At 42.3% G+C, this 24,509-nt stretch overlaps 1 protein-coding gene across 3 annotated transcripts in view; it reads right to left on the reverse strand.

Moving 5' to 3' along the window:
- Window positions 1-1,349: 1,349 nt before the first annotated feature.
- Window positions 1,350-24,509, reverse strand: part of LOC109892709 (Down syndrome cell adhesion molecule homolog) — a 147,340-nt gene continuing 124,180 nt past the window's right edge. For 2 of the 3 annotated variants that reach the window (XM_031826615.1, XM_031826614.1), the window contains 15 exons: window positions 22,275-22,430; window positions 21,651-21,784; window positions 21,211-21,364; window positions 16,908-17,025; window positions 16,410-16,573; window positions 14,745-14,843; window positions 14,386-14,574; window positions 13,948-14,238; window positions 12,341-12,517; window positions 12,176-12,206; window positions 11,872-11,987; window positions 11,454-11,603; window positions 7,476-7,673; window positions 6,934-7,236; window positions 1,350-4,962 (listed from right to left, as the gene is read on the reverse strand). In XM_031826615.1, the coding sequence (XP_031682475.1) occupies window positions 4,568-4,962; window positions 6,934-7,236; window positions 7,476-7,673; window positions 11,454-11,603; window positions 11,872-11,987; window positions 12,176-12,206; window positions 12,341-12,517; window positions 13,948-14,238; window positions 14,386-14,574; window positions 14,745-14,843; window positions 16,410-16,573; window positions 16,908-17,025; window positions 21,211-21,364; window positions 21,651-21,784; window positions 22,275-22,430 (2,675 nt within the window). In that variant the 3' untranslated portion in view covers window positions 1,350-4,567. The remainder of the gene's footprint in view (window positions 4,963-6,933; window positions 7,237-7,475; window positions 7,674-11,453; window positions 11,604-11,871; window positions 11,988-12,175; window positions 12,207-12,340; window positions 12,518-13,947; window positions 14,239-14,385; window positions 14,575-14,744; window positions 14,844-16,409; window positions 16,574-16,907; window positions 17,026-21,210; window positions 21,365-21,650; window positions 21,785-22,274; window positions 22,431-24,509) is intronic. The other variant, XM_031826616.1, reaches the window with a different exon arrangement.

The raw sequence follows: 24,509 nt of genomic DNA on the forward strand, positions 1-24,509 counted from the left end.
CAGCGCTCCACGTCCATCTATAGATGCAATCAACATACCAGCCCGGCCCAGTGACAGACAGCTCCATATTTCTCCTTCATATCAGAGGGAATTCAGTCCGGCCCGCAACTTTTATTTATGACAGCAGTTAATAACGGCCAAGTGTGGCGGGCTGAGTAAATCTCTGTCACTGCATTTAATTTGTTGTGTACTTCAGAAGAGGATGGCGAATAAAGTTGTCATGCTGAGTAATACTCCTTCCCATTAGCCCCCCAGTCTGTGATATAGGACAGTGGAAGCAATTTTCAGGCCGAGGCGTCGGTTGGGGAACTCAGGCTGAATCTCCAGAGTGACAGTCTGGAAGGCTCCCAATCAATAGACCAATTTAGTAAGCGCCTCTTACTCAAAGTCACAGCTACTAGCCTAACACCACACCCACTCACTGGGGGATTGAAATGGAGCTGTTTTCAGCACCTAATGGGTTAAAATGCCAAGTTGTGCTAGCTAGTGGCATATTAGAGAGTTTGTGTTTGAAGGGACTTAATTGTTAGGCCCTGACATGTGGCCTTTGCATTCCAGCAGCAACTGAGTGTGTTTTTGTTTAGGTTTGTCTATACACAGAACACATCCGAAGCAGTGCCATGAGAGTTGAATGTAGGCTAATTCTCACTGTTTTTGTACAGACACTTCTTTGCAGCAAGAACAAAATGATTGATTGGTTTGATCCATCCTGGCTATTGATCCTGCCAGGTCACATTTTCCCCCCATAACTAAACCTTCTCCTAATAGTCTTGAAGAACACCACACATTGGATCAGTCAATATGAATATACCGTCTCACATTCTTCACTGCACATTGAAGCATGCAGGATGGCAACCATTACCAAATTTACTAGAAATATGAGACGGTGAGTGTGAAGTTTATCTGATATGTTTTGAGGCTACCTAGAGATGATACATTGATGAAGTGTGTTATTCAATGAAAATAGACAGCTTAACTTTGCAACACTGCCACCTGCAGGCAAAGAGTTGTGCACAAGTTATTAATGAGCGCTGGTTAATATCTTTAGCACTGAAAAAACATTCAAGGTCATTGGTACAAACAATATTTTCACTTGGAAAATTTTAGTATTGTGAGACTCATGAGTGCTGTAATGAATGTGATGATCATCAATGACTGTTGTTTAAATTCATTTAAAGAGTGTCTGAACTCACCGAATCGCATGCATTTTTCTGCTGTTCATTAAGATAAATTAGATAAACTATTGGAACCAAGACTTAAAAATAAATGATGTTGTCACAAGATGGAGGGAATGTTGGAGCATAACTAATGAAATTACACTTACCCAAAAATGTACGCTTAATCCAGTATAAACTAATGTTTACAATTTATTATACAAGAGACAAAATTCACAAATTCCACGGCACAATGGCAGAGTCATGTCTTAAGTGTAAAATGAACAATGACTCAATCATTCATGCTTTCTGGGAATGCTATAAAGTCCAAAGGTTATGGGCGGAGCAAGAAAGTTGGCTGTCAGAAGTATTAGAATGTAAACTAACTTTTAATCCATCTGTCTGCATATTTCAAGACATGTCATATGGGGGTACAGTGAGAGATACCCAATGGGCTGGATGATTCTCTTCCATCACTCATCTTTAAAAAACATATACTTAAAAACTTGGAAATCAATTAATCTGCCATCATCAACACCATGGAAAAATCTAATGATTAATTAATGAAATAGCATGGGTAACTCAGAAAAACAAATTGGTACAATTTAAGGACATGTGGCAAACAATAATGCTGGTACTACGGACGGACGGACGGACGGACGGGGGGGGGGGTGAGCATGCGGACCTGGGCAGATGAGATAGTCATTGTTTGTGTGCGTCTGTAATTTGTTGTTTGTATGTGTATGCTTGTATCTGGTGTGGAGAAAAAAAAGAAAATAATAATTTAAAAAAAGATAAATGAGATTTGAGTCTTGGGGGTGTGGTTAGATGTGGGTGTGTTATGTTTGATTTATCGTACCCTGGCAGTTACTGTTATTTGTCCCTCTTAAGGCACAATAGCAACAACATAGAGATAAATCAAGAAATCTGTAATTTTCACATTTTTGCCGATGTCTTAGTCGCACAATTTTACATTTAGCTAAGGTGTTTAGTGAAGTATTTCTCAAGTTATAACATGTGCATGAAAAACTACTTTATTACCAGAGAGTGTGTCTGTCTGGCAGCGTTTCATAGCGAATCATCTTACAAAAGAGGTCGCAGCGGGACACGAGACACTCTAGAAAGGGTTTGGAATTTTGGAATATTGACAAGAGGCAGTTGTCTCAATTCTCATTTTGACCAAAACAGTGGCAGACTTGAGTGATCACTATCAAACACATTAGCAAGTTGTTCACTCCATAAAGGGCTTAGGGGCCAAATATTCTTTCAACATAACATTGGCGACAAGTTGTTTTATGTAAATGAGTCAGAGTCTGGGGAGTTGCTTAATAGGCAGGTCTGTCTCGCTGTCTGGAGGTTCGCTGCTATGATTGGATAGAGCGCAATCACCGCATTAATTTCTCAGTGCATAACAATTCTCCCTTGGCGATACAATCCCATTTCATGGGCATGATTGTAATCCAAACCCAACCCTCATATAAGTCATGACGACCTCAGTTACACAAATCTCACAAAACTCTGTTTTGGAATATACTGACTTTATAAGCAAAGTTATTCTACTTAAACTTTTTTGTCAATTTTGGCACTGGAATATATGTTTCTGACATAGGCCATTTTCAACCAGAGAAGTTGCTTTTTACGTTCAGTTTCCCTTTAAGATGAGTTATCCAAAAATCCACCACTACCACCCCACCCCACTCACTCACTCACTCACTCACTCACTCACTCACTCACTCACTCACTCACTCACTCACTCACTCACTCACTCACTCCCCCAGTGACCCACACAGGGAAACCTTCGGAGGCATCCTCCTCTATCAGTGCCTCTAAAAAGACCCATCGCCAGTCATTCATGTCCAAATTTGCAGGATCATTTTGGGAACAGCCTTTTTATTAATCAAATTTGAACGGTGTGTTAAGCTCTCTTTATTTCAGTGCCACCATGGTGAACACCATGTTAAAAATAAAAAGCAACATCTTGTTAAAAGGAATATGAAGACAATGAATTAAAACTAATAATAAAAACTGGCATTAATAACCTCACAGCATTCTTATCAAACTCTCCCTCCAGGACTTAAAGCAAGAAAGAAATGGGCCAGGGTAGACAACAACAAGACAGTTTTGTGATATCCACACTTTAGATAGATATTTCCCATAGACTTTAGGTTTGGTTTGAAAGGGGGATTCTGTTGGATTGTCTCATTGTTTTTTCCCTGTAGAGGAGCATCACTGCAATGCAGCAACAGTAAATCTACTGAAGAGGAGAGTGAGAGTCTTGAAGACTCTACCTAGTGCACTGAGAATAGGGGCTCTGACTGGACACACTTTTTGGGTGTCATGAAGTGCAAACCGTTAAATCTCTAACCCTCCCTGTTCTAGCTAACTTCATCTACCACCCTGGCAAATTAGCAGTGGTAAACTACACCTGATACATAGCTGGAGTTTGTCCCGCCCTGTAAGTATACTCACAACATAGTCATTATTTTCATTATAGTACAGTATAGAGCAAATAGTATCCATATAATTTTCATAATCTTTTTTCATATTGCACCATCAGAGAATGGAATACAGAGAAATATCAATAGTGACTCCATTTCCTAATCAAAACGAGATATGTGCAAACATGACTAAGGACTTCATTAACCAAATCAATTCTTCCCTGTAATATCCACAAATAAAAGTGATCTCTTTTTATATATATATTTATAGTAATAAGAATAATAAATCTTCACATTGGATCATTTCATAGTGTGACAAAATGCTCAACTGGGCTGTCCAGTAGTGATCATAATCCTTATAATAGTCTTTAATTGGTCAGTCCCCATGCATCCATAGGAAATAGATTTATTTTTTCTTCAAAAAGTAACAATTTGAGAGCAGCTGACAAGTTTGGATTGCTGTCGATTGCTTTCATTCTCAGATTTCAGATTTTCCCAAGTTTCATTCAGTGTTTAAAAGGAATTTTCCATAGAAAAAAAATGATGGGCTCCAAATTATCATCTCACACTCCGGAAAAAAGTTGTCCAGGTTCTTATTAAAACAGTGTAGTAATGGTAATAATTGATCATTTGTAATCAATAATTAATAATCATTAAAAGTTGACAACTAACAACAAATAATCCATGATTAATAATTATTGATTAAAAATAATAATTAATAATAAATGATGTTCCCGCATAACGTAAATATTTTGTCAAGCTCTGCGTGTCATTTCAGATGAGTGAAATTTCTCACAAGTTTAAAAAACAAAGAAAGCTCCAAAATAAATAAAAGGAGATTAGTAAAAGTTATCCCTCGTTTAAGAAGAAAGGGGGCGTTATATACAGGACTGTGTGGTGAGAGTCAAGTTTACTGCACTTGTGTAATAAGTCCAGTGTTAGTGTGAGTTTTAGTCCGGCCCCATGCCTCTGGTGTTATACTAGCGTATAGGACTTTGCGTAGGGGTTGTTGGTCTGTTTGAGATGTCCTCGTGAGTCCAGTAGGGACTCCTGGGAGGTGCTGAGCTTGGTGGCCTGGGCCAGCTCTGAGCCCTCTCTGTGGGGCAGGGTGGCGGCTGAGCCTGGCTGCCATTGGGGCACTGGGTCCCTGCTGCTGGCCCTGCTGGTGGCCTGGGGGGCCTCTGTGGGTGTAGGGGGCGCCATACGCGACGGCCGCTTCAGGGAGCGACTCTTCTGGGGTTCCAGACAGGCCTGACCCATGGCCCCCTCCCCCCCGGCACCACCCCTCCCTCCAGTACCCGTGCACGACATGCCCCGGTTCAGCAGGAAGTCCATGCGCAGGTAAGGAGGCAGGTGCACAAGCTCGCCCCCTACAGGACAAAGTAGAGAGAGAGATTGGAGTTAGCTTTTGGAAAACAACACCATTGAATTAAAAATAACATGGCCAAATTATGGAAAAATCTCAGTTCAAAATACTTCATTAGAGAAATTACTGCCCCTGGGGGAAGGGTTGGGTGGAAATAGAAATGTCTTTACCCCCTCAGATACAAGCTCATCACATCTGCCACTCCAACCAACAAAACTAGCTTATACAGTATGTGAAAGTAATTTACATAAATCTTCTTCAGGCTAGGGTCTACTTTTCTCCATTTCCGCCTGACTGACGTGCCAAAAATAAACTGCCTGTTGCTCAGGCCCAGAAGACAGGAAATGCATATAATTGGTACAATTGGAAAAAAAACACTCTGAAGTTTGTAGAAATGTTAAAATAATGTAGAAGACTATAACACAATAGATGTGGTAGAAGAAAATCCAATGCTCTTCCAATGGAACATATAGGTAAATAATAAAATCTAGCTCCCAGTATGCAATTCCTATGGCTTCCACTTGGTGTCAGTAGTCTTTGTTCAAGGTTTCAGGCTTGTTTCTTCCAAAATGAGGAAGTATAATGAGTTTTAGTACACGGACACAGACTTCGAAATTCGTGTATGCGCGCGCGACGAAGAGGACACGCACCTGCTAATACCGTTTTCCTATTGAACATACTTCTTTCCGTATTAAAGATTATAGTTTAATTACATTTTAATCTGAGGATGAAATAGAAATGTATTTGAACTTGTTTTAACAAAGTTTAGAGGTAGCTTTTCGGATTCCTTTCTCTGCATGTTGAATGAGTGGATTACTCAAATCGATGGAGCCAACTAAACAGACTTTTTGGGATATAAAGAAGGATTTTATCTAACAAAATGACACTACATGTTGTAGCTGGGACCCTTTGGATGACAAATCATAGGAAGATTTTCAAAAGTAAGTGAATCGCTATTTGTGAATTTATAAAACCTTGGCCGGTGGAAAAATATTTTGTTGTGTGGCTCTCTGTCCTCAAACAATCGCATGGCATGCTTTCGCTGTACATTTTACTGTAAATCAGACAGTGCAGTTAGATTAACAAGAATTTAAGCTTTAAACCGATATAAGACACCTGTATGTACATAAATGTTTAATATCCATAATGTTTATGGAGTTTCACCGGAAGTTGTCCCGCTAGCGGAACACCTAGCCTTAATTATAAAATGTATGTATACAAACTTTGCCTGGTTATTGAGGTTATATGCCAAAGAATACTTCAGTGATGAATTATTCTCATACCGCCATGCTGCAATCTGTCCTCATGGCCTTGATCAACATTAAATGAATGACAACATTTACAATGTGGTTTAAAGCCCCCCCATGTCTCATTATACACATTGGGGTAATGGATGAAGGAGACTGTGGCTTTTCTATAACCTAAATAAGTAATGATATAGATTTAAGACACTAGTGCAATTTATTACACAGTTTTCTGAGTAAAGTCTACAAAGTCTGAGTTTAATAAAATCTACTCTACAATGAGCCAAATATAGAATGAATAGAGATGATGACTTTAATAAAAAAATAGACTGAATTTATAAGATAAAGTGACCTCATAGTAGATCACAGACTTAAGTGGTTCAATGTTAAAGATTGGTATTTCTGCAATGTAATGTTGTTGCACTATCGTCAATAGAATAAGCTTAATTAATTAATACATGTCCCTGTAATTTATGCAAAGAACTGTCTGCAAAACTCCACATTTGTTGCATCAAGTAGTAGTGGCATTACTACATCATCAAGTGGCATTACTACATCATTATCTTCAGCATATTCAACAGTTGAGTGAATACATCAGCAGTAAATATTTACAAACCCATAGCATTACAGGCCTGATGAAGGTTAGCGAAGGTTAGCAACAGGTTAGCAACAGAGCTCAGGACTCAAGTGTTAGCTATAGCAGAGCTAGCTATGTGTCTACGCGGCCTCACCCGGTCTGTGAGCCTTGGGCACGGCCATGTTCATGACTCGGCTGACGTCCTGAGGCTTGGGCGGGGAGGCGGTGAACCTGCAGATGCCTGACTCGGAGGGCGTGCTGGATGTCAGGCTGTCTGTGTAGTCATTGGTGCCTGCCGTCATCTGCTCCGAAGACGTGTCCGAGATGAAGCATTCTGTGATGGTGAACTTGGCGTGGCGCAGCTGCTCCTCCATTTTGGCGTGCTCGTAGGCCCGCGCCAGCTCCTCATAGGTGGATGACGCGCTCTCTGTGGACACCATGCTGCTCCGCGCTCGGTCTACACCAGGGGTTAGGGTTAGAGGTCGTGCTAGTAAATCAGTTAGGGGCTAATGCTAGCATTATATTTGTTAATAAGTGTTGGCATTGTTACAAGTTTTATAGTAGGCCTATCTGTTGTTAATACGGAGTTGAAAGGTTTGTTATAGACATGGTTAAGGGTTATGTTGCAGACATTCTTATATGGGGACTGTTACAGCTGTTGTTACAGACTTGTCTCATCTTCAGGTACGTTGTTACCTGTGTCCTGAGATGGGCTGACACTGTAGCTGTCACTCTCCTTATCCACAGATCCGGCCACCCGTGGCGTGGGCAGCCTCCAGTCAGTGCTCAGGGTGTGGGCCGAGACTGGCGGGTGTGGTCGGTTCAGGGTCCACTGGCTAGCGTAGCGATTGCGTGCGGCAGGGCCTGCTTTGGCTGTGCGGCGGGCTGTGGGGTCTGAGGAGGAAGGACACAGGATGTTACATCACAGTCACACACCAGGGTGTTATGTCACTTAGAAAGGGCTCATCTCGAGTAACGCAATGCTCTGTTTTTTAAAGGAGTTGTAAAGTTTGTAGCTGGCTATAGCAATGAGGCTGGACACTTAATCCTGACATAAACCAACAAAGAGAAAACACCCACCATCACAATATCTCTGCACATGGAGTTCATCTCGGGACTTCTTGTTTTCACACAAATACTTAGAGCTTACAATAGCAGTGAGAAAACCATCATGGTCAAAGAGAATGTTTGATTGGGTTGACTGCAGTCCTTTGCAAATAGGCTCATTTTTTGGTTGGATACCATACAAATACAGTTCCTTCAGAAAGTATTCACACACCTCGACTCTTTCCTCCTTTTGTTGTGTTACAGCCTGAATTCAAAATGGATTCAAATTAGATGTTTTTGTCACTGGGCCACACACAATACCCCATAATGTCAAAGTGGAATTATGTTTTTAGAAATGTTTACAAATTGGTTAAAAAATGAAAAGCTGAAATGTCTTGAGTCAATAAGTATTCAACCCCTTTGTTATGACAAGCCTAAATAAGTTCAGGAGTAAAAATGTGCTTAACAAGTCACATAATTTTCTCCCGAGTGGAGCAGCGGACTAAGGCACTGCATCTCAGTGCAAGAGGCGTCACTAGAGTCCCTGGTTCGAATCCAGGATGTATCACATCTGGCTGTGATTGGGAGTCCCATAGGGCGGCGCAAAATTGGCCCAGGTTCGTCTGGGTTTGGCTGGGGTAGGGCATCATTGTATATAAGAATTTGTTCTTAACTGACTTGCCTAGTCAAATAAAGGTTAAATAACAAAAATTATTCTAATTTTTTATTTTTATTTTTATTTCACCTTTATTTAACCAGGTAGGCTAGTTGAGAACAAGTTCTCATTTGCAACTGCGACCTGGCCAAGATAAAGCATAGCAGTGTGAGCATACAACAAAGAGTTACACATGGAGTAAACAATTAACAAGTCAATAACACAGTAGAAAACAAAGGGGGGGTCTATATACAATGTGTGCAAAAGGCATGAGGAGGTAGGCAAATAATTACAATTTTGCAGATTAACACTGGAGTGATAAAAGATCAGATGGTCATGTACAGGTAGAGATATTGGTGTGCAGAAGAGCAGAAAAGTAAATAAATAAAAACAGTATGGGGATGAGGTAGGTGAAAAGGGTGGGCTATTTACCAATAGACTATGTACAGCTGCAGCGATCGGTTAGCTGCTCAGATAGCTGATGTTTGAAGTTGGTGAGGGAGATAAAAGTCTCCAACTTCAGCGATTTTTGCAATTCGTTCCAGTCACAGGCAGCAGAGTACTGGAACGAAAGGCGGCCAAATGAGGTGTTGGCTTTAGGGATGATCAGTGAGATACACCTGCTGGAGCGCGTGCTACGGATGGGTGTTGCCATCGTGACCAGTGAGCTGAGATAAGGCGGAGCTTTACCTAGCATAGACTTGTAGATGACCTGGAGCCAGTGGGTCTGGCGACGAATATGTAGCGAGGGCCAGCCGACTAGAGCATACAAGTCGCAGTGGTGGGTGGTATAAGGTGCTTTAGTGACAAAACGGATGGCACTGTGATAGACTGCATCCAGTTTGCTGAGTAGAGTGTTGGAAGCCATTTTGTAGATGACATCGCCGAAGTCGAGGATCGGTAGTATAGTCAGTTTTACTAGGGTAAGCTTGGCGGCTTGAGTGAAGGAGGCTTTGTTGCGGAATAGAAAGCCGACTCTTGATTTGATTTTCGATTGGAGATGTTTGATATGAGTCTGGAAGGAGAGTTTGCAGTCTAGCCAGACACCTAGGTACTTATAGACGTCCACATATTCTAGGTCGGAACCATCCAGGGTGGTGATGCTAGTCGGGCATGCAGGTGCAGGCAGCGACCGGTTGAAAAGCATGCATTTGGTTTTACTAGCGTTTAAGAGCAGTTGGAGGCCACGGAAGGAGTGTTGTATGGCATTGAAGCTTGTTTGGAGGTTAGATAGCACAGTGTCCAAAGACGGGCCGAAGGTATATAGAATGGTGTCGTCTGCGTAGAGGTGGATCAGGGAATCGCCCGCAGCAAGAGCAACATCATTGATATACACAGAGAAAAGAGTCGGCCCGAGAATTGAACCCTGTGGCACCCCCATAGAGACTGCCAGAGGACCGGACAGCATGCCCTCCGATTTGACACACTGAACTCTGTCTGCAAAGTAATTGGTGAACCAGGCAAGGCAGTCATCCGAAAAACCGAGGCTACTGAGTCTGCCGATAATAATAAGTTGCACTGACTCACTCTGTTTGCAATAATAGCGTTTAACATGATTTTTGAATTACAACCTCATCTCTGTACCCCACACATACAATTATCTATAAGGTCCCTCAGTTGAGCAGTGAATTCCAAACACAGATTCAACCACAAAGACCAGGGAGGTTTTCCAACGCTTGGCAAAGAAGGGCACCTATTGGTAGATGTGTAAACATATTTTTTTTAATGTAGACATTGAATATCCCATTGAGCATGGTGAAGTTATTAATTACACTTTGGATGGTGTATCAATAAACCCAGTCACTACAAAGATGCATGCATCCTTCCTAACTCAGTTGCCGAAGAGGAAGGAAACCACTCAGGGATTTCACCATGATGCCAATAGTGATTTTAAAACAGAGTTTAATGGCTGTGATAGGAGAAAACTGAGGATGGCTCAACGACATTGTAGTTACTCCACAATACTAACCAAATTGACAGAGTGAAAATAAGGAAGCCTGTATAGAATAAAAATATTCCAAAACATGCATCCTGTTTGCAACAAGGAACAAATGTAATACTGCAAAGAAATGTGGGGGAAAAAAGTGTTCTGTTTGGGGAAAATCCATTACAACACATTACTGAGTTTCACTCTCCAAGCATAGTGGTGGCTGCATCATGTTATGGGTATGCTTGTAATCATTAAGGACTGGGGAGTTCAGCACAGGCAAGTCATGAAGTACAGGCAAAATCCTAGAGGAAAACCTGATTCAGTCTGCTTTCCCCCAGACACTGGGAGATTAATTTTCCTTCAGCAGGACAATAACCCAAAACACAAGGCCAAAATCTACACTGGAGTTGCTTACCAAGAAGGCAGTGAATGTTCCTGAGTGGCCGAGTTACAGTTTTGAGTTAAATATACTTGAAAATCTATGGCAAGATGTGAAAATGGTTGTCTTAGCAATGATCAACAACCAATATGACAGAGCTTAAAGAATTTTGAAAAGAATAATGGGCAAATGTTGTACAATCCAGGTGTGGAAAGCTCTTAGGGACTTACCCAGAAAGACTCACAGCTGAAATCGCTTATATAAATTAGATATTTCTGTATTTCATTTTCAATACATTTGCTACAGTTTCTAAAAACATGTTTTCACTTTGTCATTATGAGGTACTGTGAGTAAAATATATATATTTAATCCATTTTGAATTCACAACAAAATATGGAATAATTCAAGGGGTATGAATACTTTCTGAAGGCACTGTACATTGTGCTGAAAGGAATTCTTAATCTGTGTGAATGACATCAGTGGAGATGGTAGTGACACTGATCATAATGCTACTGATGACTCTCTGAGGACTGGAGTCAGTCTGGTTGTCTAGAATACACTCTAGCTGTATCAGTTTCAGCTGTATGAATGCAATCCTGATACCACTTATTCATTCTAGTTTTACCTCCAGTAATGTAAAGAGGATGTTCGTACTGGACTTACTGGTTCCTGGCCTAGCGTCAGATACATCCACTAGAGGTCCGGTGGCCTGTGACAGGGACTGGTAGTGGACAGTGTGGGTAACCGTAGACGACTTCTGTTTCTGGGTCTCCCCAAAGTCATTGTCAGTCAGTAGCACTGTGGACCTGTCATCTGAAAGAGAAAGAGAGCTTTCACAAACATGGTCCCTACAGTACGATGACAATAACCACAGTAGGAACTACTAACACTTAGAAGGCCACAAATATGTAATATTCACACATTGTTATCCAATGTTACACAAATTTCCCACTCGTATTTCCTAATTGGAAGCTTATTATGAGTTATGGTGTGTCTGGGAGCATTCTGTAAGTTTAAGTCACAAGTTGCTGATAATTCAGAGAACACATGAAAGCAGCATAATGTATCAGTGTCCACTCACCGACTGTCTCCATGGTGTCTCTCTCCTCTATGAGCAGCTGGGCTCGGGGGATGTCGATGTGCATTCTCATGGTCTGCTGCTGCTTGTTGATGGTGTCTGCAGGTCGTGTGTTTTTACTGCATGGGGAATACAGGAAGCCATACACAGGTCAATTCAGATCTCATTACACACTGCATACGATATTCATATAATAGTGATTCTGATATGATTCCATAGAAACAGTATTTCATGTTTTCTTCTTCCAGTAATGCATTAAACAATATTAACTATCTATTAAGTTATGTGTCAAACTGCTCATGCTTACCTCATCAGCATCTCGGCTAAACTTTTAGCATCTACAGAGCAAACAAGAACAAAAATCACATTACATACAGATGATTCTCTTAGTATACTTGAAAATAGTTTGACAGTAGTTTTTTAAATCTTTTACTGAAATCTAACCAATCATGTTGCTGCTGTGACCTCTCACCTCTAAGCCTCTTCAGTCTCTGTTCCCGCCTCCGCCTCCTGAGGACAAGTAGCAGGACGAAGACCAGCACGATGCCCACCAGAACACATGAGATGATGGTCACCATTTTCAGACCCTCGTTACTGGACGTGCTGCCCGCACTCACCGTCGGGGCCTTCACCAGGGGAGCGATGGTACCTGGGGACAGGTCATAGAAATGTAATTAGCTGACAAACTGTTGTGATATTTGTTATGACAAGACCACGTATGTTTCTTGTACTTAACTACAGGATTGTCAAGTGTGCAAACCAGACCTGGTAGAGAAGACAATGACTGCAAAACACCAGCCAAATACAAATATACACACAGTGAACAAAACATTTCCATGACATAGATTGACTGGTAGTCAAAGACTCCAGTCAGCCAATTCATAAACTGTTCTCTCTGCTACCGCACGACAACTCAATATTAGGAAGGTGTTCCTATCATTTCGTACACTTACTGTCAATTAACGTCTATACAAGGTCTGTCGATGAAAACTAAATGACCTTTGTGTTAATGTTTAAAACATGCAGCAAGCGCCTGGCAAAAGGTAACAGTGCGTCTGCGGCTTTACATCCCAATCGAAATGTCTTTACCAGCAATCCCACTCAATCTGCTCCAACAAGCTGTTGTAGCACTGTGTTGCATGCAATCAGCACCTGACCTTCTGCCGAATTTCCAATAATGCCCAGTTAACTGAAGCACTACTTAAAAGAGGTGAACTCTTCCTTATTCGCTGAATAGTCAGCTTTTTTCCCCTTCGTGGATGGCTGGGGGATGGATGGATGGGGGCTGTGTGTGAGTGTGAGTGTGAGTGTGTTTGTGTTTGTGTGTGTGTGTGTGTGTGTGTGTGTGTGTGTGTGTGTGTGTGTGTGTGTGTGTGTGTGTGTGTGTGTGTGTTTGTGTGTGTGTGTGTGTGTGTGTGTGTGTGTGTGTGTGTGTGTGTGTGTGTGTGTGTGTGTGTGTGTGTGTGTGTGTGTGTGTGTGTGTGCGTGTGTGTGTGTGCGTGAGTGAGTGAGAGAGGGAGTAAGGTTTAGGGTTGGGTAAGGCCATTGAATCGCTATGGGACTGGGGGGTGTTGGCACTGGCAGGTGATTGCTCATCTATTGCCCCCCTCTAGCCCCTCTGCAGTCGGTAGATCACATAATTATTTAATTCATGCAGCGCAGAGCGCTCGATAGGGCAGTGATGGAGGTGTCATAAACAGCAGCAGCAGACACAACAACCACCACGGCCACTGGAGTCAGCAGAAAATCTATTGGAGGTACTTTACTGCCCCATTCATCAGTTGCATGAGACTTGCATGAGACAGCTTCTTTAATGGCAGCACCAGTAAATAGCAAAATATGAATTCATTTACTTCTGCTCTAAGGCAGGTATAGTACCTACGCCGTAAATTAACATCTTGGATGGAGACTCGATCAGTTGTGAAAATTTTCAGGGGATGGGAAGGTAAATGGCTTTTAAAATACAGTTCTTCAATTTTCATTCAGTTATCCTGAATAAGTCAATCTAAGCGTGTATATCTTTCAACTTATAACTTGCTGCATTATGTATAGCATCAGTGAAGAGACAAGTACACTCACTGCCGTCGTAGCTGAGTGTGGCGAACTTGACCCTCTTCTCTGCTGAGCCGGCGCTGTTGAACACCTTCATCTGCAGTTCGTACCAGGTGGCCTCGGCCAGGTCATACAGGATGTAGCTCTTGATCAGAGAGGTGCGCTGGGCGGTGGTCCATGTGGGAGACACCACCGAACGGTACTCCAACGTGAAGGATGTGATTGGACAGCCACCGTTGTTCCAGCCAATCAGGTTGAGCTTGACACGCGTGGCATTGATACTGGTGAAGAGCTCCTGTTCTTTAGAGTACTGGGGTTCTGTTGGGCAGAGAGGAGAGAGGAGTCAGACCACACACACACTTTAATGAGCGGTCCATTCATAAGTATCAGTTTTGTATTAATTGTGTCAAAGCAATGGAGTCACTATTTCATAACATACGTAAAAGGATGTCACCATCTCTCTACCTTTCCCATGAGTCTTAGCTTCGATGATCTCACTGATTCGCCCTGGCCCCACAGCATTCTGTGCCGTCAGTGTAAATTTGTACCAGGTGCCACACTTCAGGTTCTCCAGGCGATAGGAACGCTCACTAGGGCTGATGGCAAAGTTGCCCCACTGCTCACTGTTGTCCTCTGAGTATTGCAGGATGTAACCTGATGTGAGAGAGAGAGGTTAGGCTGATGCACTGTTGTCTGCTAAACAACCATCCTGGTATTGCTCATAGGGGACACTATTTAATGAAGTCAGTAACTTGTTTTCCAAGGTAAAACAATAAAATCTCCTATAATAGTTAGTGTTGCTGCTTGCTGTGTTGGAGTCTGACCTCTGATGGAGCTGCCTCCGTTGTCTCCTGGTATCCAGGACAGAGTGATAGATGTGGTGGTCGTCTTGGTAACAGTAAGACGAGGCTGGTCTGGTGGAACTAGAAGTAAAAACATGGATTTGAATTAGGTCCTATCTCAAGGGGCATACAGTGCATTTGGAAAGTATTCAGACCCCTTACATTATTACACGTTTTGTTACATTACAGCCAATATCCTAAAATGGATTAAATAGATTTTTTCCTTCCTCAATCAACACAAAATAACCCATCATGACAAAGCACAAACATGTTTTTGGAATATTTTGCAAATGTATTACAAATAAATAACAGAAATACCTGATTTACATAATTATTCAGACCCTTTGCTATGAAAACTTAAAATTGAGCTCAGGTGCATCGTGTTTCCATTGATCATCCTTGAAATGTTTCTTCAATTGATTGTACATGATTTGGAAAGGCACACTCCTGTTTATATAAGGTCCCACAGTTGACAGTGCATGTCAACATGTCATGTCAATGCAAAAACCAAGCCATGAGGTCAAAGGAATTGTCCATAGAGATCCGAGACAGGATTGTGTCAAGGCATGGATCTGGGGAAGGGTACCAAAACATTTCTGCAGCATTGAAGGTCACCAAGAACACAGTGGTCTCCATCATTCTTAAATTAAAGAAGTTTGGAAGACTCTTCCTAGAGCTGGCCGCCTGGCCAAACTGAGCAATCGGGGGAGAAGGGCCTTGGTCATAGACATGTCAAGGTGTGATGGTCACTCTGAAAGAGCTCCAGAGTTCCTGTGTGGAGATGAGAGAACCTTCCCTGCAGCACTTCACCAATCAGGCCTTTATGGTAGAGTGGTCAGACGGAAGCCACTCCTCAGTAAGAGGCACATGACAGCACACTTGGAGTTTTCTTCAGCAGCAGGGACTGGGAGACTAGTCAGGATTGAGGGAAAGATGAACGGAGCAGAGAGATCCTTGATGAAAACCTGCTCTAGAGCGCTCAGGACCTTAGACTGGGGCAAAGGTCAACCTTCCAACAGGACAACAACACTAAGCACACAGCTAACAACACAACAACACTAAGCACACAGCTAAGACAACACAGGAGTGACTTCGTGAAAAATCTCTGTATGTCCCTGAGTGGCCCAGCCAGAGCCCGGACTTGAACCAGATCTAACATATCGGAGAGGCTTGAAAATAGCTGTGCAGAGATGCTCCCGATCCAGCCTGATAGATCTTGAGAGGATCTGCAGAGAAGAATGGGAGAAACTTCCAACATACAGGTGTGTATTGTAGCTTGTAATGTAGCGTCATACCCAAGAAGACTCGAGGTTGTAATCGCTACCAAAGATGCTTTAACAAAGTACTGAGTAAAGGGTTTGAATATTTATGTCAACGTGCAAAAACAAAATGTAAAACTGTTTTTGCTTTGTCATTATGGGGTATTGTGTGTAGATTTATGAGGGTGAAAAAAATATTTAATAATTTTTAGAATAAGGCTGTAATGTAACAAAATGTGGAAAAAGTCAAGGGGTCTGAATACTTTGCGAATACACTTCACTACATACCATGAACACATTTCTGTTTTCATGACCATCAATAAAATGGAGAATTGATTTGAATTTAGTGGTATACTGCACTGTTCCACCACAGACTCCTTCTGGTTACCTTGAACCTGCAGGTTGAGGATGATTTTATCCGGCCCAAAACTGTTGCTAGCCACACAGGTGTAGTTCCCAGAATCCTCAGCTTTCACTGTGCGGATGGCTAGGCTGCCATTGCCCTGGATGATGCGTCTACTGTCGATCACAGCAGGGGCGGGGCTTCCGTTGCTGAATCACAAATGTAGGAGTGACAGTTAGAAAATGAACTACGGTGAGATACGCAGCAGCGGAAATTATTTAAAAGTCTTGGATAATGTTACCCCTACTTTTTTGTGTGTAGGAACATGCTGTACATGTAAACAACTATGATTTTTTAACATTCTGCTGATGAGTGTGAAAGGATACTGTAAAAACAAAGAGCCACTGTTTTTTCACTGGTATTTAGTTCAAGTGGAAAGCATTAAAAGTTACTCAAAACACAGTCTGTACTAAGTGCTACTGTCTGAACTACATGCAGCATGATGTGTTTCCCCAGCTGTGGGTCAGACTTTCCTGTACTCACGTCTCCTTGAGCCACTTGACCGTGGGGGCTGGGTCGCCCACCGCCTTACAGGGCAACATGATGTCCCTCATCCAGGGTGTGGTCACAGTGCCGTTGAACGTCAGAATCTGAGCAGGAGCTGCACACACACAAACACACCACAACTGGGTCAAATCATTTTAAATACTTGGACTGACATGATTTAGTTTTTTTGGCAAAATAAAATGTATGAAATACTCCCAAAAGTGGAAATCAATCCCAAATACCGTCAAGGGAACCTCTGAAAAAGCAGTATACAATATGCAGAGCCCATCTCTGTGCTTGGACAGATGTAAAGTAATCTGTTTGGAACCAGGCTGGTCGTGCAGCAGACGGATATCTAAAACACATCAGGTCTGGAGCTCCAGAGTGGGGACTAGATTTATCACCCCTGCGTCTAGCAGGATGAGAACACTACACTGGCTATCACTGCTCACCCTCAGCTTATCAGCTCTCACAAAGAAGCACAGGGTGGAATAGCAGACCTATTTGCATTCAGTTTGATGCTGCATTCACATCCTGAGTTAGGAGGCAGGGAAAATATAGTCTCCTCTTTTCTTTTCTCACCTTATTTACCTCATAAGGAGAGTTTCTCAAGGTTGCGCCCCTTTAAATGTTCTGATGCTCTGATCATAGCTTTGACAAAAAAAACACAACTCAAACATCATTTTTTTGTGTCTTCTAAAATCATTCAGAGACTGATACACCTTTTGTTATCATCTACTCCTGAATACTGAGAAGTGAAACATAAGGCTTTCACACCTAGCCTACAAGCAAGACATTTTAAAGAGTCCAATAAATCCATGTAATATAGCCTACACCTTCACAATGAATCCATGATTTATTTTAGACAGGTCTAAAGAAGCATGATATGTAGTCTATTTCAAAAGAAAATGATAGCGTACTCTGTCCTTGTCAAATGGCTGTGTGCTACACTAGTCAATGTAGCAGACAAGATTTGCTTATAATTCCGTGGCATTATTTTATATTATTCTATAGTATGAAGAATACAATTGAACAAAGCTGAATAAAGTAGAAAGGATATTTTCTACAAACGATTTGAGGGAGTGCACACATGCTGTTATTCTGTGTTGAGCAGTTAACAAAGAAATAGGTACTCCTAAACTCAGCAAAAAAAGAAACGTCCTCTCACTGTCAACTGCATTTATTTTCAGCAAACTTAACATGTGTAAACATTTGTATGAACATAACAAGATTCAACAACAGACACATAAACTGAATAAGTTTCACAGACATGTGACTAACAGAAATTGAATAATGTGTCCCGGAACAAAGGGGGGTCAAAATCAAAAGTAACAGTCAGTATCTGGTCCATTAAGTACTGCAGTGCATCTCCTCCTCATGGACTGCACCAGATTTGCCAATTATTGCTGTGAGATGTTACCCCACTCTTCCACCAAGGCACCTGCAAGTTCCCGGACATTTCTGGGGGAAATGGCCCTAGCCCTCACCCTCCGATCCTACAGGTCTCAGACGTGCTCAATGGGATTGAGATCCGGGCTCTTCGCTGGCCATGGCAGAACACTGACATTCCTGTATTGCAGGAAATCACTCACAAAACAAGCAATATGGCTGGTGGCATTGTCACGCTGGAGGGTTATGTCAAGATGTGCCTGCAGGAAGGGTACTACATGAGGGAGGAGGATGTCTTCCCTGTAATGCACAGCATTGAAATTGCCTGCAGAGATAACAAGCTCAGTCCGATGATGCTGTGACACACCGCCCCAGACCATGACGGACCCTCCACCTCCAAATTGATCCCACTCCAGAGGACAGACAAGTGTAATGCTCAAACGCGAATCCGACCATCACCACGAGTGAGACAAAACCGTGACTCGTCAGTGGAGAGCACTTTTTCAAGTCCTGTCTGGTCCAGCGAAGGTGGGTTTGTGCCCATAGGCGACATCATTGTCGGTGATGTCTGGTGAAGACCTGCCTTACAACAGGCCTACAAGCCCTCAGTCCAGCCTCTCTCAGCCTATTGCGGACAGTGTGAGCACTGATGGAGGGATTGTGTGTTCCTAGTGTAACTCGGGCAGCTGTTGTTACCATCCTGTACCTGTCCCACAGGTGTGATGTCCGTATGTACCGATTCTGTGCCGTTGTTGTCTCACTGTAGCACTGTCTTAGGAGTCTCACAGTGCGGACATTGCAATTTATTGCCCTGGTCACATCTGCAGTCCTCATGCCTCCTTGCAGCATGCCTAAGGCACATTCACGCATATGAGCAGGGACCCTGGGTATCTTTCTTTGGGTGTTTTTCAGAATCAGTAGAAAGACCTCTTTAGTGTCCTAAGTTTTCATAACTGTGACCTTGATTGCCTACTGTCTGTAAGCTGTTAGTGTCTTAACAACTGTTCCACAGGTGCATGTTCATTAATTGTTTATGGTTAATTGAACAAGCATGGGAAGCAGTGTTTAAACCCTTTACAATGAAGATCTGTGAAGTTATTTGGATTTTTCCTAATTATCTTTGAATAAGAAAATGTGTGTTTCTTTTTTTGCTGAGTTTATATGATTAATTTAGAGTTATAAATGTAACTTTAGTTGTTCTACAAAACGTTGGGCTATATGTTTTGATTTTTAATTCATTGTAAGGCTGCAAGATGAGATGATCATTTGAAAAAAGTTGCTTGAAAGGCATGAGCTCTGCTTTGTTTATTTGCGCAGGCTGTACACACTCCAATAGTCTCTAATTCACAATTTGACAAGCACTTGATAATGCCTCGAATTTCACGGCGGGATCTCCTTTGTGGCCATAATGCGGCCTAACAAAATCCATGCCTTTTGCGACCTGGAGTGCTGCATTGTTCCCTTCTCCCTGAGTGAGCTGCACAATCTGAAGCGCCTCTCACTCACATGGCTCTCCATCATGTGATCAGGTCTTTCTTACGGGCTACAAGTGAAGATAGACACACCGGGGACGCAACTGTGCACGTCCTTATCCAATTCCGAGGTGCATATTGAAGATATTGGAAGAACTGTCCACATTTACTTTTCGTCAGCCAACAAGATGAGTAGGCCTAACGAACAGTAAAAGCACTAGCCTATGTGAATATACTATCCCCATAGTACAAAAGTCGACCTATTCTATTCTGTGCGAGAAATTAATATTCCAAGCATAGTCTGTGAGATGCGATAGATCCCAAATTAATACAACTAGAGTCAAAAAAGGTTTTTATGCAATGTTAATGACGCAACAGATCAGAACGTTTAGCTTAAAATGTTGATAAACTATTAGGCTATTTCTTCACATTATAAACGCAGCAATGCGCACATGGTAGTAGGCTATAAGCGCAAATGTTCCATTAGCAGAAAACATCATTATCAAAAGTGACCGCATATGCAATTATGCTTGTAATGCTTTTATTATAAAGGTGCATTTTTATGGTTAAAATGATCTTCCCCAAACATAAACCTCACGCACTGCTTATATATGCTCTACACCCCTTGTAAAGCGGATTAATGTGCTTAATTTTAAGAAGTAATTTGGCCACTTCAGTTGTGATAATATCCTTATTAAAACATATAGGCCTATGGGCCTATGGGAGGAGGGATAGGAGGAGGACTGGACCTCTACCAAACAAATCTATATTCTACAGGAGGTGTACTACTATGATAAGAAAAAGTCACACAAAAAAAGTATTTGTTTCTTATGCTGGGCATCATTCACAAGTGATAATATATAATTCACAAGTGATAGGCTACTATTGTCACCCATCAGACTCGTCTTTAATATTGTCTTTGCATATACTAACTAATATATGTGTGACATTTGTTTTGATTTAGAATGGACCATTATCATGCACCTGTATCGAAACGGGCAGCTGGGGGAAAAATGCACTTAAATACCGAATGGATGACGCTTTTCCCCGTGGTTTATTTTCATGCCAGCCACGTAGGCTATACTCCTGTTGTAAATATAAGCAATGTGCTTAATATTCGGAAAGTTGAGAAATAAATGTAGTAGACCTAGCCTATAGAAAGCTGATGGGATCCTCGTCTTTTTATTAGCGGCCATCACTCTGTTTTCTCCCGCAATTGCATAGTCTATAGAACTGTTGTGCAACATGAGCTCATAGGCTCATGGGAAGTGTTTGATTAGATTCACAAATACATTTGCATTGATGTCAGAGTGATTAGAGGGACAATATAGTTCCAGGCCATTAGAAAGTTTGATAGCCTAATTACTGTGACTACCTTCATGAGTCATGACCACCTGTGGCGGTAATACAATCACCGCAACAGCCCTAGCTCCACCTACCCTCGGCCAGGGGCTTGATGGTGATGATGTCGCTGGCGTTTCCGCGGCCGGCTGCGGTGACGGCCACCACCCAGATGCTGTACTGACGGTTCCTGCTCAGGTTGGGGATACGGTAGAAGAAGATGTCTGGAGCGGCTTCAAACTCACTGCTCACCTGTAGGAGGGGAGAGACCGGCATGATGTTAGCAGAGAGATACAGGACCTATTCCAAATGTCTGTAACAAACTATCAATCCTTAGAGCTGAACACTGATGACACAGCCATGACAATGTGAGCTGGAGGGATGGTTTATAAGACCTCTCATGCCATATCTAGTCTAGCCCCGGAACCTGGTGCCTTCCTCTCCTACAATTATGTTAGGCCTCAAATTTATTGTATGCCCACCACTGACTTGCCTTCATCACTATGCTCTGAGACCCTGTACTCTGTGCCCTCCTTACCGTGGGGTGTGGGTTAGAGCAGAAGACAGTGTATTTCCTGATGATGCCGTTGAGTTTGAGAGGAGGGATCCATGACACAAACACCACTGAGTTAGATGCTGCCGCTGCTTTCACGCCAGCCGGAGGACCAGGGACTGGTGAGGGAAAACCGTGAAATAGGGAAATATACATTATTACCCTTATTCTTGTTTTGAGCAACATCTAAGGAAACCACTCTGTATTTAAATTTTGTCAATGTCAAAATCTGTCATTCCAGTGAGCGTGCCTTAACTTTTTATGCTACATGGCGATCTGCAATATGCTGGAGCTGCAGTTTTTCACCTACTACTAATGTGAGTTGTCTGCACCGATTATCAACTCATATTTCTATAATTTCACACCAAATTCAAACAGAAGTCCTGTCAAAATGATTTATACTTGGCAACATGCTCTTCCATAATGCAAGAGGGGATATGCGGATCTAGGCACGGTTTACCTGCCAGTTGACCCCTGGCCTCTAGGTTAACCCCAATTTAGTATGATACAGTTTTGCATCTTCCCCCTAACTGTTAAGGTTAGAATTTAGGGAGGGTAAGCTGATCCTAGATCAGTGCCTGTGGTATCCTGGTCTACTTGTGTGCGTACCGTCCTCCTTGGTGCGGGTGAAGATCTGCTCACTGCGCACCCCATCCCCTGCCCGGGTGAAGGTCAGCACTTGGATGCTGTAGTTAGTGTACTTCTCCAGACCATCCAGCTCCAGAGATGGCTTAGAGGTGGTCACGTTACGGATCTCCCCCAGCTCTGAGAGAGAGAAGAAGAGAAGGGGATAGAGAGCAATTAGAAAAATATGGGGAGGAGGAAGGCAGAGAAAGAGAAGTACATAGCAAGGAAAAGAGACAGGGAAGACGGAAGGAAGAAAAACAAGGATATCAAGAGTTGTCAAATGCAGAATTAACTAACTTACTTGAGTTACAGCACTTGTCAAATGCCGAATTAACTAACTACAGTGAGGGAAAAAAAGTATTTGATCCCCTGCTGATTTTGTACCTGTGCCCACTGACAAATAAATGATCCGTCTATAATTTTAATGGTAGGTTTATTTGAACAGTGAGAGACAGAATAACAACAACAAAATTTCCAGAAAAACGCATGTCAAAAATGTTATAAATGTATTTGCATTTTAATGAGGGAAATAAGTATTTGACCCCTCTGCAAAACATGACTTAGTACTTGGTGGCAAAAACCCTTGTTGGCAATCAAAGAGGTCAGACTTTTCTTGTAGTTGGCCTCCAAGTTTGCACACATCTCAGGAGGGATTTTGTCCCACTCCTCTTTGCAGATCTTCTCCAAGTCATTAAGGTTTCGAGGCTGACGTTTGGCAACTTGAACCTTCAACTGCCTCCACAGATGTTCTATGTGATTAAGGTCTGGAGACTGGCTAGGCCACTCCAGGACCTTAATGTGCTTCTTCTTGAGCCACTCCTTTGTTGCCTTGGCTGTGTGTTTTGGGTCATTGTCATGCTGAAATTCCCATCCACGACCCATTTTCAATGCCCTGGCTGAGGGAAGGAGGTTCTCACCCAAGATTTTACGGTACATGGCCCCATCCATCGTCCCTTTGATGCGGTGAAGTCGTCCTGTCGATGGGGATGGTGTTCTTGGGGTCATAGGCAGCATTCCTCCTCCTCCAAACACGGCGAGTTGAGTTGATGCCAAAGAGCTCCATTTTGGTCTCATCTGACCACAAAACATTCACCCAGTTGTCCTCTGAATCATTCAGATGTTCATTGGCAAACTTCAGACGGGCATGTATATGTGCTTTCTTGAGCAGGGGGGCCTTGCGGGTGCTGCAGGATTTCAGTCCTTCACAGCGTAGTGTGTTACCAATTGTTTTTTTGGTGACTATGGTCCCAGCTGCCTTGAGATCATTGACAAGATCCTCCCGTGTAGTTCTGGGCTGATTCCTCACCGTTCTCATGATCATGTTTTCAGGGCTGAAATAAAAGATTCCATACGCAGAAAAAGCTTATTTCTCTCAAATTTTGTGCACAAATTTGTTTACATCTCTGTAAGTCAGCAATTGTTCTTTGCTTTTGCTGGTGACAATAAAAGGCCACCCTAAAAATGTTTAAGGTACAGTTGAAGTCGGAAGTTTACATACACTTTAGCCAAATACATTTAAAGTTTTTCACAATTCCTGACATTTAATACTAGTACAAATGCCCTGTCTTAGGTCAGTTAGGATCACCACTTTATTTTAAGAATGTGATAAGTCAGAATAATAGTAGAGAGAATGATTATTTCAGCTTTAATTTTTTCAGCACATTCCCAGTGGGTCAAAAGTTTACATAGACTCAATTAGTATTTGGTAGCATTGCCTTTAAATTGTTTAACTTGGGTCAAACGCTTCGGGTAGCCTTCCACAAGCTTCCCACAATAAGTTGGGTGAATGTTGGCCCATTCCTCCTGACAGAGCTGGTGTAACTGAGTCAGGTTTGTAGGGCTCCTTCAAACCTTACGCTTTTTCAGTTCTGCCCAGAAATGTTCTATGGGATTGAGGTCAAGGCTTTGTGATGGCCACTCCAATACTTTGACTTTGAAGTCCTTAAGCCATATTGCCACAACTTTGGAAGTATGCTTGTTGTCATTGTCCATTTGGAAAACTAATTTGCAACCAAACTTTAACTTCCTGACTAATGTCTTGAGATGTTGCTTCAATATATCCACATAAATTTCTTGCCTCATGATGCCATCTATTTTGTGAAGTGCACCAGTCCCTCCTGCAGCAAAGCACCATCACAACATGATGCTGACACCCCCGTGCTTCACGGTTGGGATGGTGTCCTTCTGCTTGCAAGCCTCCCCCTTTCTCCTCCAAAC

The sequence above is a fragment of the Oncorhynchus kisutch genome, linkage group LG6, assembly GCF_002021735.2.
Source record: "Oncorhynchus kisutch isolate 150728-3 linkage group LG6, Okis_V2, whole genome shotgun sequence".
Classification (NCBI taxonomy): domain Eukaryota; kingdom Metazoa; phylum Chordata; class Actinopteri; order Salmoniformes; family Salmonidae; genus Oncorhynchus; species Oncorhynchus kisutch.